Here is a 15,464-nt window from a genome sequence, read left to right as displayed (position 1 = left end):
GTTGTGAGATCATCCACATTCGGGTCATAGTAGCTAACTAGGGTCTACAGAGTCTGACCAGCTTTGATCTCCACTACTATCCAGCGATCTCCTTCATCCACCTTAGATCTCTGCAATTCTACCCCAGAATTTACCTTAATTATTATAGCCACGCCTTTAATGCAGTGTTTCTGACCTTATCTACCCAGCTTTGCCTTGTAAACAACGCCATATTTACTGATCGTAGTAAATGGGTCTCTTGTAACAGCAAGACTTTAGATGAACTTTCTTTTAGACATTGGAGAACCAGATGTTGACTTCTTTTAACCCTTAAACTATTCACATTCCAGCTTATAATATCTAGCCCCCCCCTATCCTTTGGCAAACACCTCCCAAAAACCTGTGTGACAAACTACCCTATATGAGTATTTTGTTTTCTTTTTCCCCCCTATGCTCCCGACCACAAGTGTACCTCCCCCCTCCACCCCCCCTGGAAACCTCCCATTTCTTCCTTTTGACATGCTAAGCCAATTCAAGCTACCACCCTTGGAGATCCAGTATTAACAATCCGATCTAAACCATCACACTCTACATTTGGCCAGTGTGCCTTGCCTATTTGTCTATTGCCATATTTTAGGCTATAAAGCTATCCGCCTTTTCCGGAATTAGCAAATAATGCATTTTATTAGCCCACATAACTTTCAAAATTGATAGAAACCTTAACTGCACTTGTGCCCCCATTTCCCTTAGAGGCTCGAATCGCTTGCCCAGCTCCCACCATCTGTCTTCTGTCGTGTGGGAAATATCTGACCTGATTTTGAAGGTGAGACACTGGACCTGGGATGATTTCTCTTTAAGGGCTGCTCCCAGTATTTTCTCTTTAGCTTTATATGACTGAAAGTTAAGTATAATTTTTCTAGGCTTCCGCCCAGCATTCAGTTTAAAGGGATCTCGATAAGCTCTCTGAATCTCAGTTTCCAGGTACATAGCAGAGGTCACTAGGGGGAAAGCTTTAGTCGAAAGGTCTACTATAAATGATATAACATCACCCCCTACTGCCCCTTCCTTAACATCTAAGATCCTGATATTATTTCTCCTAGAATTATTCTCCATACTCTTTAGCCTTTCTGTTAAGTCCTCCTCCCTTTGTTTTAATCTTACTACCTCTCGAGTATTATCACTCACATTTAGCCCCAACTCCTGGACTTTACTTTCTAAAGTTCTGTGCGTTGAGTTAATAGCATCTTTTCCTCCAGGATACTACACATGCCCTGTATCCCTTCCTGGTTAGCTTCAGATGTTGAGAATCGCTCCTTAATCTCTGACTGGGCTACTGGACTCAAATCTCTCAGCTCTCCTGCCACAACCACCCCCTCCTTTGATCTCCTTAGCCTCTAGTCGAAGAATTATGGCTTCCATATGTTAAAAACTAGCAGAAAACTTCTGCCATCTTTTCCTCCCTTGACTCTGTATGCTGGCTAAACACTTGGCAGTCTCATACTGCTCCTTTCTCTGCTGCTGGGTTGTTCCTCTTCGTAGTAATCGTGCTCCACATTCCCTGCAGCTTCCAGTGCTTGTGCTGGGTCTTCCAGTCCCCCCCCATCCTCCTCTGGGACTGCTTCCTAGTCAGGGAAGAGCACGCGGAGCTGCTCTAATGCTAGAGAGTTCGCTTGTGGCCTCAAACGACTGAAAACCTGGACACTTGCACATCAACCCCCCAGGGCAATCAGAAGTGGATAGTATTGAAGCCCGTACCCGAATTCCTCCGACTCTCGCGCCCTCTCCTCTGCCCTCACCACGAGGAGTAGTAGAGATAGCAGTTAAACTGACCGCTTAATGCCGTAGTCTCATTGCGTTCCTGGAGCCTATGCGTGTAGCTCCCGACCTGCTTACTAGCTGGCCGCCATGTTCCCCACTAGCTCCTGAACTTTGTAAGTGTTAACACTTTTTGCAAGGCCTTCTAAAGATGCATGTTGGATGTAGCCCACTCTAATGCCTTACCCTCAAACTTTTTGCCTTCACCTCTCCTTTTTTCTAAACCCATTTTTGCTTGCTTTTAGGACTCTGTGCATTTTACTACTGCTAACCAGTGCTTAAGGGCTTGTGCCTGCTCTTTAAACATGGTGACATTAGCACATGTAATTTACTTGTAAGTGCCTAGTAATGTGGTGGTACATGTACCCAGCACCTGTAAATTAAATGCTATTATTGCACCACTCATTTAAGTAGCCCTTTCAGACCTGACTCCGGCCCCTGCTATTGCAGTCAGTGTGTGCAGTTTTAAACTAACATTTCAGCCTGGCAAAATAAACCTTTTGCCAGGCCTAAATCTTACTATTTAGTACATATGTCACCCATAGGATAGGGCCTAAACATCCCATGGGGCAGGGTTAATTGTATTTAAAAAGTTGGAGATGTTCTTTTATGGTTTAAATATCCTGGTAGTAAAAAACTCGTACATTTGTTTTTCACTGTTGCAAGGCCTACCTCTCCCATAGGATAACATTGGGTTCCCTTATTGCATTTATGAAGTGGAACCTTTGATTTGGAGCAGGTAGGGAATTCAAGTTTGGTGTTTGAGGAATTGTATTTTAAAATCCTCTTTAATGGTAATGTCGGATTTTAAGTCGCAATTCTAAAAATGCTGCTTTTAGAGAGTTTAGACATTTTATGTGCTCTAACCATATGGAGCCTGCAGCCTGTTCCTGGATCATATGACTAGGTGTAGTTGGTGTTTATGTATTCCTCCCAGACAGCATTACAATAGAGGGTCTGGGTATTGGCAGGATGGGCGATCTCTGAATTGATAAATGGCAGAGCTGTCACCTACCACACTTGCCAAAGGCACTGGCTCAGCCCACACATGTCACACTAGCCTATTGTGCTGCTAGACAAACTGCGACTGGGGCAGGAAATTCCAGACATCTTTGAAGGGGGAACTCCAGCAGCTTCTCCTACTTCAAAGTGGGCACCAGGTATAAATATTGGACCCTCAGACCCACTTTTCAGATCACAACATAGAATGATTCAAAATTGGAAATTAAATCATCATTGTTAGAAAGGAAAAATATACTGGATATCTATCAAGGCATCATTATCGTGCAGTCAAGAAGGCAACTTTTAACATAAATATTGCCCAAAATGCATTTACTTAGTAAGGTTTCAATCCTGGGCGTATAATAAACAACCCCATATATATAAATATTATCATGTAATTAATACATTGTTACAAAAACTGTGAAATAATACAAATTCTAAGGATTCGATTTAATTGCTTGATGAATGATTCTATGTTGACATAACAAACAATAGGTTATCTTTATTGTAACTCACCTAATTAAATTCCTGCTAGAGCCAGTTCTCTGTTTATACTGCGTTTGGTGTTGCCTAGGCTCCGGAGGGTTTTATAGGATAGCCCCTCATTCATACTCTCATTTTACCTAGTTCAGCCTCTGCTAAATAGTTTACTTTGTAGCTTTGCATGTTGGTAACTTAGTACTGAGATATTGTGGGTTTTCCCAGTGGAAGCTCTTCATGAGGTTCTTCAGATCGTGGACCCAGAATTTATCAGATGTGCATTCTGTCATAACCAAGCTGAAATACTTGCATTCTCTAACCACACTGTATCCTTTTTTGTGGGCTGTGGAGCTTTGATACCAGACACAGATCATACCCATTGTGAGGCCTCTGACTCCAGGGTCACTTTCTGGTTACTGTTCAGGATTCCTTGTACATTTATATGTAATTTGTCACAGGTTCAAATGCACTCCATTTAGATAAACAACTACTGTACTGTGTACACTTGACTCTCCTGGGTAACAAGAGTGAGAGATCGGTCTTCTGGTAGCAGGTGTTACAGCTATAGCACTATAGAACAGAATGACTGAAGTAATTCTATACAGTATCCTGAATACCCAGACTTAGTGATTTCTTTTACTCGTACATAAGGATACTGTAAAGCTGGAATTGGATACAACAAAATACACAAACATTTCCTAACTCCTTCGTGACCCAAGAATTGATCTACAAAGAAAATTATAGGGCTTACATGGGAAGGCACTCTTCCTTCAAGTCAGTCGGTCATTCCTTTCTCCACTGTTAACCTATGGACCAGAACTCCAGGAACATCTGAGAGACTCAAACTTTATGGTGCTGGTATCACTAATGGCTTTATTTATTCCCCAAGTGAATAAACATAGGGTTCCACCTACAAAGACAGTACAACATACTATTTGTGCTATAATGTTGCTGTCTTTTTTTTGTAGTTTCATCAGTGGTCCAGCTAGTGAGGATGGGTATAGCGAGTTAGGGGTGAAGCTCCAAGAGCTTAACCCAACCTTCTGAAAAGCTCCCAAAATAGTGCAAAGCCCTGCAGTTTGGTAAATACCATTGAAATCCAAAATTAATTAGTAGGTTATTCTAAGGACTAGTTAGAAGATAAAGCTCCCATTGGCAGTTATCAGTGACACTGGGAAATAGGGATTTATGAAAATTTGTGGGGGCATGGGACAATTTCACAGGGAGACCTGGTATAGCTCCAGTTGGTCTCTAATCTTATGGTTCATGTTGTTGAAAGTAGGCTTGCACCCGGTACATGTCCCCTGGTGTATCGGAATGTAAGGGTCCATATCTCTAAAGTAGCTTGTCCTGATAATCTGTTTTCTGGGAGCAACTTCTTATCCCATCAGTTTCTATCGGGAACTAGGGAACAGCAGTGGGGTGTCTGTCAATTTAAAATGAAATATGTATGAAACTGTAGGTGGTAAATAGATAGTCCATATGTTTACAAAATTAGGATGACTAGCCCTAGTCAAAATAATGCTACTGTAAGGCCTTGTGATAAAGGGTAATATTTCCCATGCTTGTCTGGGGCCGGAAAAGGTGTAATATGTGCTCTCAGCAAGTCCGGAAGGATTTGCGATTGGTTTGGCAATGTATGTTCACCACTCTGGCAGTCCTTGAATGCCATCTGCAAGTCTTGTGGCTTCTTATAAAGTGTATGTATATTGTTTGGTTCTGATCAGGTGGGCTGCATGATTGTGAGACTTTTCAGTGACTCGCTTGCTTTGGATGACCTCCATACATGATTAAGCCTGTTTGATTTTGTTTTTAGTCCTGCTGATCAAGAAACAGTCCTATTCCATACTTGGCATGTCACAGAAGCAGGGCAAAGTTGTACAGTCCTATCCATCAGAAAATGTGCAACACTCAAATTCTGGGTCTTGACAAACCTTTCACTTCACTGGTGCAGCAGAGGTTATGAAGACAGAATATCCCCTACTGGCTCAGGGAAGCATATATTTAGCCAAAGTTAGGAACATAATCAGGAAGCCAGCAGTGATTGAAATTCTGCCTAAAATAAGAAACCCTTTAGGGGACTTAGAATGACTCAACAATGTGAGAGCTTCATATCAAGCTAAACAAAGTTGATAGAGAAATGGTAGCAGAAACTAAACCCATAGGCTGCAAGTGCTTCACTTCTAAGAATATGCCCAAAATATTTTCAGGGAAGCCATCTTTAGTTTCCTTGGCGTGCTAAGCTTAATGTTATGAAAGTTATGGGAACTGCAATTTCTGCCGAGTTAATGACAAGTTGGGTAACACAATATTAGTATAACACAATGAAGTTTAATTTTACTATAGTAATAGGTGTAGCAATATGAAAACATTTTATGTTACTATGTATTTTAATGCCTTGTGATCACTAAACCAGTTTTGATAATTGTGAAGCTTGCATTGTCTGTTCTGAAGCAATCCATTTATTTAGCTTTCAATAAGTCCAATGAGAGATGCGCTCACTTTTTGTTTCTTTCTTGTTACAGGTCCATCCAAATGAACTGACGAATGGTGTCATAAATGCTGCTTTTATGCTTCTTTTTAAAGATCTTATCAAGCTTTTTGCATGTTACAATGATGGAATAATTAATTTATTGGGTAAGTCACAATACCACCCAGTTCTCTGTAGGTTTGGAAGCATTTAAACAATGCATTAAATAGATCTGTGATGCATGGAATTCAGAATCTACAAAAATGCACGTATAGCTGATACAAGCTTTAGCAATGGCAATATGTCTAGCCTTTACTACGGGGTGCAAATCTGTATGCTTTGGCAATTTATTGTGTATTTGCCATAGATGACAAGTGTTTGCATTCACAGTGGCGTTTTGTTGAAAACAAAAATGCCTGGTATCAAAGGAGAAACCTATTCACTTTCCCAATACTTGTTTAAATTAAAGTGGTTGTCGGTCATAGTGGACCAGTAAATTAAAAATAGAAAATAGCCACTGATGTTTCATGGTGTAAGTTCATTAAAGTAGCTGCCTTCTTAGTATGGTGAATTACAATATTATTTCATCATTCCACATTGGCCACTGTGCCTATTTATGACATTAAGGATTTGAAGGAGAGATTAAGTGGGCTGCATAGACACTTATAAGACAATGACACTCAGTAAGTTAACTACTGATTAACACACAGTTCCTCCAATTACTCCAGTGAATGTCACTTTACCATAAAGCAAATTTGAAGACGAATTAAGCCACACTCCACGAGTCAGAGTTTAACGTCCTTTTAATTGCAATGCACAACACTAAACTATGTTTTACTCCACACAAGGTGGGACACCAGGACTTCTTTCAGTGTAATGTGTAGCATAGGACCATGACATTTTAGGTTATGTTAAAGGATTATCCTAGGAAGAACGTACTACTGTTGTCTCTTAATAAATCATCTCTCTCCCCCTTGAGGTTTGTTAAAATGGTTTATAAACTGAATCCAATTTACTGTCGCCCATTCAAAAGGCGCTCTTGACCCTTGCACACTATGCGGTGTGGAAGATTTGAACGTCTCATTTTCCCACTGCAGAGAGGAAAGTCCTCTTCATGCTAACACGAGATGCATTCCTTTTTATAGTTTTAACTCATTCTGCTGGACTAGAACTTATTGTCTGGATGATGAGTAGGTAGGGAGCAAGGTGTGCTGATGTCCTCAGTGTACAAACAAAGTAAAAAGAGCTGCTCTGCTCATTTATTTTCACTGTGCTGCTCAGTGGGCATATCTCGCGGGGAAGTCCACTAGACATCTGTGAATGAATATATCTTTTTTTTTAAATGTGGTGAAGTCTGCCCTTTCCTAACATTGGGCCAAAACCCCACCCCCTAAAGCCTTGACAGTCTTTCTGCTCTGGGGCTGGTAGATGTTGAAAGGCCGCTGAATGCCAGGGATAGATTGTTTAAAATTAAAATGGGGTGGTGATTGGTCGTCCTGGAATAGGTTGATACCCCCACCCCTAAAAAGTATTTCCATCAGCAAGGGGCATAAACCATCCTCACCCCCATGGCAAGCAAGATGAAGTTTGATTTTTTTTTTTTTTTTGTATGCTTCTGGCCTATGGGCTGATAGAGAGAGATTAGTTCAATGACTCCGGAGTATGGGTAGTTTTTAAAATCATCTCAGGATCCAAAGCAAAGAGCCAGCCACATATAGCCTCTCCTGCTGAAAGCCAGAGACTGGCTCCTCTGACCGGGGAGCAGCAAAGAAAATGCTGCGTCCCAAGGTGCGTGAGCGGGTAACTGGCGGGGCAGCTGGGAGTGGCATCGTCTCACGTCCCTGACCATCCTTACCTGCGGCCGCTAAGAAAATGGAAAGTGTCAGGAGGCACTCGTATAAAATTCACTGCTCCCACGAGCAAGCCCCCCTAATGCCCAGCAAGGATTTGTCACTTGATTATTTCTCTCTTGCATGGTGCTCCAAGGAGGGGCAGGGGGTTACAACAAACAAATGATGGACGGAATGCTGACAATGCAGACATTCTCCCCCAGTCAAGGAGGGGCAGGGGCACCACCAACATGTGCAAGACAGTGCTTGGGGCTGCAGGAGCGCAGTAGTCTCCTCTTAGGCATTTTTTATGAATTCTCCCTATGTCTCCCGGGTTTATGAAGAATCACCTGGGGAGACTTTTGTCACATTTTTAAACAGCTCAGAAGTGAAGGGACTTATAGTTGTTTGTCTTATGGCTGCATTTTATGTGGGGTGAGGGTGTAAAGGAAAGACTTAGACACATGCTACATTGACTTCCAGTGCTTTCTTTAAAGTGTATTACTTGCAATGATTTATGTTAAACATAGCGCTTCTTTTTACAATGATTATGTAAATGTTGATTTATAACATATGGCTATTGTTCTCATAATGTGGTGACCCCTTGACAAACATAAACCAAAATTAGAGGGTGTCTTCCAAAACAAGCAGTCGCTATGCACTGCTCCTAAGGGCTCACCAGGCACACTACATGTGTTCTTAAAAATCTCTCAGCCACTTGATAATCATGTGGCATGACTCATTGTGTCCTCACATGGTGAGGTACTCACAACCAGGTGGTCTAAACTGGGATCTTAGGACAGAAAATGTTAAACTTATCTCCAGGAAACCCTAACTGAATTCTTTAAAAAGAGAGGCCCAGCAATATGGTTAAAAACAACTTGACACAATGAGGCATTTACTGAGCCAAAGTGTCTATTCTAGGTCAACATGTTTCTTCTGCTTTGCGAGAGCACAGATTTCAGGCGGTCCTCTAAAACCCTTGTACTTCTAACCTATACTGAGCAGAAGTTGTGCATCCATGTGAATTCCATGCAAGATCAGAAGATGGTCCAATACAAGGGGTGGATTGAAATCTGATTATCCACTTCAAGGATTCGATGAAAGGAGAAGGAACACAAACCGAATTACGTCTGTATCAGAATAGGGGTATTTTAAACCATGAAACCCGTTCACTGCACTATACACTCTAAAACAGTGAGATCTCTAACCTTAGAGATACCATCATCTGTAAGCCAGGATAAGTGACCTGGTGTGATTAAAGTACCTGTAACAGCTAGTGTTTAAATATCATGCTGTCATCTCATTATCCAAGTATACTCACAGAGCAGATCACACATTCACACACAAAGAGGAGAGTAAATACATGAATGTAAGCCATCCGGCTCCTGGGGGCATATTTATGTGAGGTTTGCCGAGTAAGAAGACGTTCTAAACTCAGAGAAACGAGATGGATGCTAAATGGATTGGGTTGAGGGAAGCCGCGAGAGCCAAAGATTCAAAAAAGTATTGGCACTTGATTGCAGAATATTGTGATTCAAGACAGAGGGCTCTCCCCATTCCTATCCCAGATGGGGAGTGGGTGGACCATATTTCACTATTCTATAAATTCAACAGTTCTGTGCTTTTTCAGATGCCTGTAACACAGGTGTCTTCCTTTATTGAATATGGTCCCCTGTCAAGGTATGAAGTAGTAGGTCACATAAAGAATGCCAGAACCTCCGGTGCACAAGGACCAGATGGTATCCCGATTATGTTAATCAAAAAGAAATCCTCTGCATGGGGAGTCTTTTTGGCACCATTGTTTAATTTTTGTTTTCGAACGATTCATATTCCCTCCTTTTGGAAGGGGAGTATTATAGTTCCTTTGTTTAAAAAGGGCCCAAAAAGTTTACTTACTAGTTTCAGACAGATTGCGCTGCTGCATGCATCGGGCAAAGTATTTGCAAAAAGTATACTTCATCATCTGCAGCAATGGGCCCATGACCAGAACATCTTACCGCCAGAACAGGCAGGTTTCAGGAAGAAACATGGAACGCTGGACAACATTGCAGGTGTCCAGACCATCGTAGAGAAAGGTCTTCTCATGAAGCATGTCAGTTTATATGGCATTCATTGATTTCTCCATGGCGTTTGATAAAGTGGATCGTTAGACACTGTGGAGAAAGCTCTCCCATCTTGGTATGCCACACAACCTCCTGGGCCTGATAATAGAATTACATACAGACACTTGGTGTCAAGTGATGATGGGAGGTTCGCAGGGGTTATCCAGTATTAGGGGTGTCTTTCATAGATTCACATGCCTGAATCATTCCCCGTCGTCGAGACGGGAGCCTCCGGTACATAAAAAAGTAATGTCCTATAGACATACATAGAGAAAAATAGGCCTAAGGGCCTCCCCTTAGTAGCCTATCCTAGTCCTTATGTAAAAAGGACCAAACTCTTAGAGCCAGCCAATCAGCTATCACCTCCCTCTAGAACCTTCCTGGCAGGAGCCTCAGTCCCTCAGATTTTCTACCGCACGTTGTGCTAGGGAGTCTCCAGCCTGAGTTCTCCTCAGGATTTCTTTCAAACCAGATTGTTCACTTTTTTGGTGACTTTCTTCTTCAAGGGTTGAACGCAGACCACTTCAGGCCTCTTATTACTGCAGTGAGTGTTTATTTCTTCTACAACTCCTGGCATGTCTGAATCCCAGAAGAAAGCCCTTTTCAGGGCTTGCTCTTCATGTGGGAAGAAGAGGCTTCATGTGGACGACAAGCATGACCTCTGCCTATATTGCCTTTATCCGGACCACGTCCCTAAGGACTGTAAAATATGTAGGTCTTTCCCTCACAAGACCTTGAGAGACAGAGAGTGTTGTCTGCTTATCTGGCTGGACAGGCTCAAGGACAGGGAGAGTGTGGTATCCTCAGAGGCGAGCTTTTCCGGAACCTCTGAAGTCTCCCTGAAGAGGCCGAGAGTGACGTCTCCTGGCCCCTCAGACGCTCCTCCTATGAAGACACACAAGAAGTCTTCAGAGGCAAGATCTTCAAAATCTTCAGTGTCTGACAAGGACTCTCTGACTTTTAAGAAGCCTACCCTGTCGGCCAGCAAAATTGCGACACCTTCCTCAGCGCAAAAAAGGGCACCAGGTCATGTCTCCACAGCGACGACAACCGTGTCCACAACGACAGCGTCGTCAGTCTTCTCGTCGACGACAACCACCCCTTCATCGTCGTCAGCAGGTACTCCTATTTCGTCTATTATACTGCTAAAACCGTCGTCGACGTCTAAGTCATCGTCGACGACGATTGTCCCGTCGACGACGACCTCGTCGATGAGGAGCTCACCGTCAACGGAAGAGTCGACGACGAGGCGACGACGAGGGCGACGAGGGCGTCGACGACGAGGGCGTCGAGGGCGTCGACGACGAGGGCGTCGATGACGAAGGCGTTGTCGACGAAGGCGTCGACGACGAGGGCGTCGATGAAGGCGTCGAGGGCGTCTACGACGAAGGCGTCGTCGACTAAGGCGGCGTCGACGACGAGCGCGTCGTCGACAAAGACATCGTCGACGAGGAGAATATCGTCGACGGGGACACCGTCGGCGACAAAGACATCGTCGACGAGGAGAATATCGTCGACGGGGACACCGTCGGCGAAGACCATGCCGTCGACGACGAGCGCGTCGTCGACAAAGACATCGTCGACGAGGAGAATATCGTCGACGGGGACACCGTCGGCGAAGACCATGCCGTCGACGACGAGCGCGTCGTCGACGAAGACATCGTCGACGAGGAGAATATCGTCGACGGGGACACCGTCGGCGAAGACCATGCCGTCGACGACGGTATCGTCGACGGGAAAGTCGTCGTCGTCCATGGGTATTTCTGAACCAGGGCAGAAATCCGAACTAGTAGGAATGTCAGCACGGAAGACAGCAGGGGTTCCTGTACAGGTATCTGCATCTGGCAAACTGACCAGACCACAGATTACACCGGAAACGACGTCTCCAAGTAAGGTGCAAACCAATTTGCCTATGGAGATTCTTCAGAGTGAGGAGTCGGAAGAAGAGCTCTTTGATCAGGCTACTTCCCCTTCTGAGCTGTACGTCAAATGTCAAAGCACGGACGAGGAACAGGAGGAGATGAGCGGGCAGGAACGCCCCGTCCGGGAACAGGTTCGCACGGAGGTCACCCCGATGGTATGCCTTCCCCTGTCGATCGTTAATGACCTCAAATACCTCATCCGGGACTACAAGCAACGTTTCCCGGAATCGCCAGCACTGGACACAGGGGGCCCAGTGCCTACTACAAATCCACCAACGACAGCCCCAAAGCAATCACGACCAGCTACTCGGGTCTGCCACGAGAAACCGCCACCTCAGGTGATAGTCATCGGATGAGGAGGCTGAGGAGATGGAAGAGGGGGAGGTCCAGGAAGACCAGACGGACCAGGATGAGGACGAGGAGGAGTATGTGGCATCCTCCCCAGCTTCCCCACAACCGCGCCAAGCTGATTCACCGCCAGTGGATATTGGCGGTTTTCATAAGATAGTTGAACGAGCAGTGACGCGGTTTCATATGGTCATGGAATCGACGGAGACTGAGTGCTTCTTGCATGACTTTAAGGAGCAGACTAAGAAGACGACGAAGTCAATCCCAATCATTGACTTTCTCTGGGACCAGGGAAAGAAATTAATGCTGACGCCGGCTTCCGTACCTGCGGTTGTTCCACGCCTGGATTAAAAGTACAAAGCTCCATCCACGGCACCAGCTTGCCTTAATGGACACCCGAAACCGGATTCGGTCGTGACCCAAGCGGCCCAGAAAAATTCTCGTAATCCTTCCTCTCCTCTGTCAGCCCCACCGGACAAGGAAGGCAGAAAATTGGACACAATTGGCAAAAGGTTTTCGACCACTTCGGCAATGACCATCAAGGTGGCCAACTCCATAGCCCTGTTAGGGCGTTATAACCGCCAACTTTGGGAGGATATAGCCCCATATTTAGCAGAGCTGCCAAGCGAAGTTCAGGAGGAGGTCAAGGCACTACTTTCGGAGGGCCAAACCTCGGCGGCCGAGATCATTGATTGTGCCATAGACGTGGCCATGACAGGCTTTCGTCAACTGCCTGGGGCTGCAGTCCTGCGCCGGCAGGGATGGCTGAAGGCAACATCGTTCAGGCAGGAAGTGCAGACGAAGGTGCTGGACATGCCCTTCGACGGACAACATCTTTTCGGAGATAAAATTGACGAGGCGCTCCAAGCTATCAAGAAGGACACTGACACGGCTAGAGCGCTTGGAACCTTGCAGGCAAGGAATCAGTCCTTTCGGGGCAACAAATCTAGAGGCCAGTTCTCCTACAGAGGATCCTACCAGAATAGGTCCTCGTATTCCTTCCAGAATAAGACCCAGTACCAGCAGAAGCAGCAACAATCTTGAAAGCTCCTGAGGCGGAAGCCGGGAGAAGAAACCTTCATTTTTAAAAATTGTATTTGTGTCACAAAAGCGCCGAAAATACTCTGTATTTTTTTAATTTCACTTCACTCACCCGTTCTCCTCCTGAAGCGGGCTCTGAGTCAACAAAACAGCGACTCCTTCGCTGCAACGTTAAGCGACCAACTAACTTCCCTGCCGCCATTCTCGGCGAGGGAGAGAGGCCACGCCCACTCTAGGCCACGCCCACCCGCCACCCCTGGTACTTAAACGCTGCCTTCAGCGCAACTCGCTTAGAATCTTGAAAGCTCCTGAGGCGGAAGCCGGGAGAAGAAACCTTCATTTTTAAAAATTGTATTTGTGTCACAAAAGCGCCGAAAATACTCTGTATTTTTTTAATTTCACTTCACTCACCCGTTCTCCTCCTGAAGCGGGCTCTGAGTCAACAAAACAGCGACTCCTTCGCTGCAACGTTAAGCGACCAACAAACTTCCCTGCCGCCATTCTCGGCGAGGGAGAGAGGCCACGCCCACTCTAGGCCACGCCCACCCGCCCCTTTTTCTCGTACATATAGGATGTGCAACTACCGGACGCGCAGCGGACGGGCGCAGCGGGCGCGCCGTCAGCGCGCCGAAGGCGCGCCAAAGGCAAGCCCGTCTGGGCCCGTCCGGGCCCAGAAGGCCCTAGGCCCCGTCACTATGCCTGGCACCCCTCAGGATCGAGTAACGTATACAGCGGACACCTTATATAACCTACGACCCAAGAATACCCTAGCCTGTCACCACTCGTTTACTGCAGGTAAGGCATTCTCTACCTGCTCACAATGCACTCTGATTTCCACCTCAAAACCACCCATTTCTGCTCTGAAACTAGGACTTCTTAATTGCCGCTCCCTCCCCAAACATGCTACCGAAATGAACCTCCTGATTCAGAACCAGGAGCTTGACCTTCTGTTCATAACGGAAACATGGCTCTCTGACAATACCGATTCAGATGTTGTCACGGCCCTCCCCACCGGGTATATCTGTCAAACTCTTAATAGACCAAGAGGGAGAGGAGGCGGGATAGCCATTATCCACAGGGAACAATTTACCTGCCGCATGACCAACGCTGGTATTGAGGACTGTGAGAGCGGCCAATTCTCCATCCAAGTCGCCCCAGCTCTTACCCTGGCAGGACTTCTAATCTACCGCCCACCAGGGGCCCCGGGTAATTTCATCAACGCTGTTGTCGAAACCAGCTCACAACTAGCTTCTTCGGCCCCCAATTTCCTCATACTAGGTGACCTGAACGTCCATTTTCTGGACCCCATGGATCGAGCAGCATCGGACATTAGGATCGATCTAACATCTCTAGACATCCGCCTAGTGAATAAAGAGCCTACTCATGATAAAGGCCACCTATTAGACCCGATCCTCACCAACATAGCAACAATGGCCTCTGACCCACCGCTGTCCTTACCATGGACGGACCACTTTTTGGTACCTTTTTTTTGGGAAATCTCTACTCGCACTTACTCGATCCCAAAAACCGAAGTCACCGATCGACAATGGCGCAAACTATCTCCGGAGACCTGGGCCGCCTCTCTTGCAGAGTCCACTCCTGCGCTTTCATCTGATCCCAATATAGCTGACAAACAGTTCAGCGACTGGATCACTTCCTCACTGGATACGTTGCTCCCGATAGTTACCACCCTTAAACAACCTAAAAGAATACCACCTGCTTTATGGTACACTCCTGAGCTTAAAACTCTGCGGCAAGAGTGTAAAAAAACCGAACGCGCATGGAGGCGCGACAAAACAGCGACTAACAAAATCCTCTACTCTACTTCTCTCCTGACTTATAAAACTACTATTCATAAAACCAAAAGTATGTTTTTTCAGGAGAGAATAGAGAATGCAGGTTGCTCCAGTAAGGAAGCTTACGCCATCCTTAAAGAGCTGTCTAAACCCCAAGGACAAGGATTAAGACCCATTGCCGACCCTGAAGCAGACCTGAAGAAATGCCAGGAACTGGCCAATTTCTTCCACGATAAAATCAGACTTATTCTGGAAACTATCCCCCCCTCCAGCCCCGAGGAAAACATCGTTTGCCCACACACCTCCACCTACCTGTCCACATGGGGCCAGGTCACGGTGGATGAGGTATCAAATGTGCTCAACTCTATGAAGAGCGGCTCCCCTAGTGACCCTGCTCCTATTCGTAACCTTAAAGAGGTAGCCCCCACTATCATCCCTTCCCTGACCCACCTGATTAATACCTCTCTCCAACAAGGAGCTGTACCCCCGAGCTGGAAGAAGGCGGTGGTAAAAGCTCTGCTGAAGAAACCTACGTTGGACCCCGAGAATCTGGCTAACTACCGACCCATCTCCCTATTGCCGGGAGTAAGCAAGGTCGCAGAAAAATTGGTCAATAGGAGACTCTCTCAGTTCCTAGAGGCCAATAATAAATTAAAAAGCTCCCAGACAGGTTTTCG

The 15,464-nt window shown here is 45.6% G+C and overlaps 1 protein-coding gene across 5 annotated transcripts in view; it reads left to right on the top strand.

The window, feature by feature from the left end:
- SNAP91 (synaptosome associated protein 91) overlaps window positions 1-15,464 on the top strand; it is a 667,800-nt gene that overhangs the window by 253,124 nt on the left and 399,212 nt on the right. For all 5 annotated transcript variants that reach the window (XM_085611031.1, XM_085611030.1, XM_085611029.1 and 2 more), the window contains exon 7: window positions 5,802-5,913. In XM_085611031.1, coding sequence (XP_085467157.1) covers window positions 5,802-5,913 — 112 coding nt within the window. The remainder of the gene's footprint in view (window positions 1-5,801; window positions 5,914-15,464) is intronic.

Source organism: Triturus cristatus, chromosome 6 (genome assembly GCF_964204655.1).
Source record: "Triturus cristatus chromosome 6, aTriCri1.1, whole genome shotgun sequence".
Taxonomy (NCBI): Eukaryota; Metazoa; Chordata; class Amphibia; order Caudata; family Salamandridae; genus Triturus; species Triturus cristatus.
This window is presented reverse-complemented; position numbering and strand designations above follow the sequence as displayed.